General features: G+C 34.8%; 1 protein-coding gene across 1 annotated transcript; it reads right to left on the bottom strand.

Moving 5' to 3' along the window:
- On the bottom strand, nucleotides 1-1739 carry LOC122316765 (transcription factor RAX3-like). Its single transcript, XM_043133538.1, has 3 exons — nucleotides 1393-1739; nucleotides 1121-1250; nucleotides 1-978 (listed from the first exon to the last, which is right to left on the bottom strand). Exons 1-3 carry the CDS (start codon nucleotides 1526-1528, stop codon nucleotides 180-182), a joined length of 1065 nt encoding a protein of 354 aa, XP_042989472.1. The 5' UTR covers nucleotides 1529-1739; the 3' UTR covers nucleotides 1-179.
- Between the last annotated feature and the right edge of the window lie 1210 nt (nucleotides 1740-2949).

The raw sequence follows: 2949 nt of genomic DNA, 5'->3' as shown, positions 1-2949 counted from the left end.
TTCAATACTAACCAGGAAACTTAATTAGACTGAAAAATACAGCAAAAAAGAGCTTATCGTGCACAATATAGCAGACAAATTATAGTCACCATGGATATAGATCTACAAGCATAAAAAAAGCAACATATGACAACTGAGTTTATTAGGGTTTTCTCTGAGAACCCAACACCACTTTCCTATTATATATTGCTAGAGATTTTACCATGTACAGAAGCTAAATTTGCATGAGGGTACCTCAACTCTTCAAAAGCACATTCCTGTAGTGTCCCTTGTTGCATACCTTCATAGTTGGAAGCTAGTAGTACTGGAGGATAAACCAGAGTCCTCATCTCCCCCCAAACGTTACTTCCACCAGAAGTACTGCTAGTGCCAATTATATTATCGACCATGTCATCCCCACATAAGAATTCTAGCCCATTTACTCCCTGTGGATTGTTGTACACGATTTCCTCTAGCTCTGCTGGAAAACTGCCTTGTCCTTGCAGCGCGTTTAATTCTGCCCCATCAAAATAGGACTGGGCTTGTGCAAATTGATTGCCATTGTCGTTTAGTGTATCTATGGGAGAAGTACCGGGCATATTCACAGCCTGATATATTTGTTCAGTGGCGGAAATATCATTTGTGAATTGAAGAGTACTTCTCCCCTGATGGATTGGCAGATCAACCTCAGAAAATCTTCCTTCAAGCTTGATGAGTAATTTTCTGATAGAAGCATGGTCGTTAAAACGAGGTTCTTGGTTTGAGTATGGTATTGGTGCCAGCACAGGCAGCTCTGGCTGGTAAGGGTTTTGGTTATTGTTATCAGGAACCATGGAATTCCCACCCCCTCTCTTCATTTCCTGCTTTAGACTGCTACCTCTACGAGCCTGCTGTTCTTTTCTCTGCTTGCCAAGGAGCTTCTTCTTCAGCCTTGTGTTCCAGTAATTCTTTATATCATTATCCGTTCTTCCGGGTAACTGTGCTGCAATAATAGACCACCTGTTCGTGCAAATTAACAAAAAAATTTATAGAGTAAACACAAATTAAGGGCGTTGAAAATATAGAATTGAAGATGATCATCTCTCTTCGGCCACCTAAATTGTTAAATAAATATCTCGGTATAGACGACGATAAAAACTACCTGCTTCCGATGCTGATAAAGAGGCTGCAAATTATCTTCTCTTCCTCTTCTGAAAAACCTCCGTGCTTGATATTTGGGCGGAGGTAGTTCAACCACCTAAGGCGGCAACTCTTGCCGCATCTCTTAAGGCCTGATTCAGAAAACGTACAACAGCTAGCTTAAATATGGCGTGAGATGTAAACAAGCTAGTTCACTGCAGTTTAATTAGATTTTTTATTCTAGCAATTAGGAAAATTAAGAAAATAGTATAGAGGAAAATGAGCATCAAGTACCGATCTTTTGGGGTAAAGCGATCCAGTTACCCCCGGTGCCATTCTTCTCTATATGCGACTTGAGTTTGGCATCTTCCTCTGGTGACCATGGGCCTTTTTTGACGTTTGCTTTGTCACAGCAAGGAGCTCTCCCCATGTTATAATATTGGCAATGCTTTGAGCTTGATGCAAAAGCTTCTATCTCTACAAATCCAAAAATGATATATAAGAAAGAATCAGGTAGGAGGAAGGGAGGGGGGAGTAGTACTATTAGAAAAGCTGGAAGATGGACATGGTTTCTGGTATTCTAGCTTTAATATCCGGAACAGCGATTTTATTTGTCTTTTTAAAAGGTGTGGCACGAACTTTATATAAAAGATTCCAGAAATTAAGCATGCCAGATTAGGAGTCAGGGTTTTTCTTCTTGTCTTTCTTATTCCAGAATCAACTAAGATCAGGGCTGTTGATTTCCAGCTTGGACCAATATTTTAATCCACACACACCTATTAAATTATTAAAGAAATTAATGATGTTCTTCGTCATCTTTAATTTTATCACATGCAATCACATCAATTTTTATGACACATTTAAAACGAGTTTTTGTATAAATTATTAAATTATTAAATAATTTAAAACACGCCTCATTAGTCGCGCGCGATATCATGAGTCTATTAGTATGTTAAAATCAAGATTATTAAGATTAACATTACTTATTATATAATGCATTGTGCACATATATGAATGAGATATACGTACAGAACATTATTTTGGTATATATAGTAAGCATGAACAACATTAATTAGTTAATCTCACCTAATAAAAAAAAACATCAACCCGACTGCACGTTGAAAATTTTAGAAGAACGTCAAATTTTATATATATATATATATATATTCTATCATGATGAATCTAATTTATAAAGCAGATCAGTTATAATTAATTATGTGGAAACTTGGGATTTTTCCTTCTGGGTAGGTGACCAAATGAAGAACAAGGGAAGAAGAATGCCATGAAATTAAGTAAATAAAGGAATAATATAATATAAATGCAGTAGCTAGCCTGCCGCATGCAGCCTTACTACTTTAAGATCATTTAATGAGATTTTCTAATTTCCATTTCCAAGGCAGCATGAAGTATTTAGATCATAATTAGAATCGTTCCTCCTTAAACTCGACAAGATTTGGGAGTCGATAATTGAGATCGAATTATCTTACAAAACTGAAATGATCAAGATTTTCACGTATTAAGTACTGATCATCTTCAAATTATATAATATACTAATCAATTAAGTACGCAGTACTGATCCATCTATCGTATGATGAGTTTTTATTAAGAGCATGTTTGGGATTGAATTTAAAAATTTTAAAAATATTTTTAATTGTTTAAAAATTCTTTAAAAAAATAATATATTTTATTTACTTTAATCACTTAAAAAAAAATTAAAAATCTATACACAACTTAAAAGTCAAATGCTGATCATGATCAGCTCCAAATATTTCGGAAAACTAATCAAATTTATAAGCTTATTTTACAAATCTCATGAGTCAAATAATTTTATTTTTTATTATTCTAGTCATT

The sequence above is a fragment of the Carya illinoinensis genome, chromosome 7, assembly GCF_018687715.1.
Source record: "Carya illinoinensis cultivar Pawnee chromosome 7, C.illinoinensisPawnee_v1, whole genome shotgun sequence".
NCBI lineage: Eukaryota > Viridiplantae > Streptophyta > Magnoliopsida > Fagales > Juglandaceae > Carya > Carya illinoinensis.
This window is presented reverse-complemented; position numbering and strand designations above follow the sequence as displayed.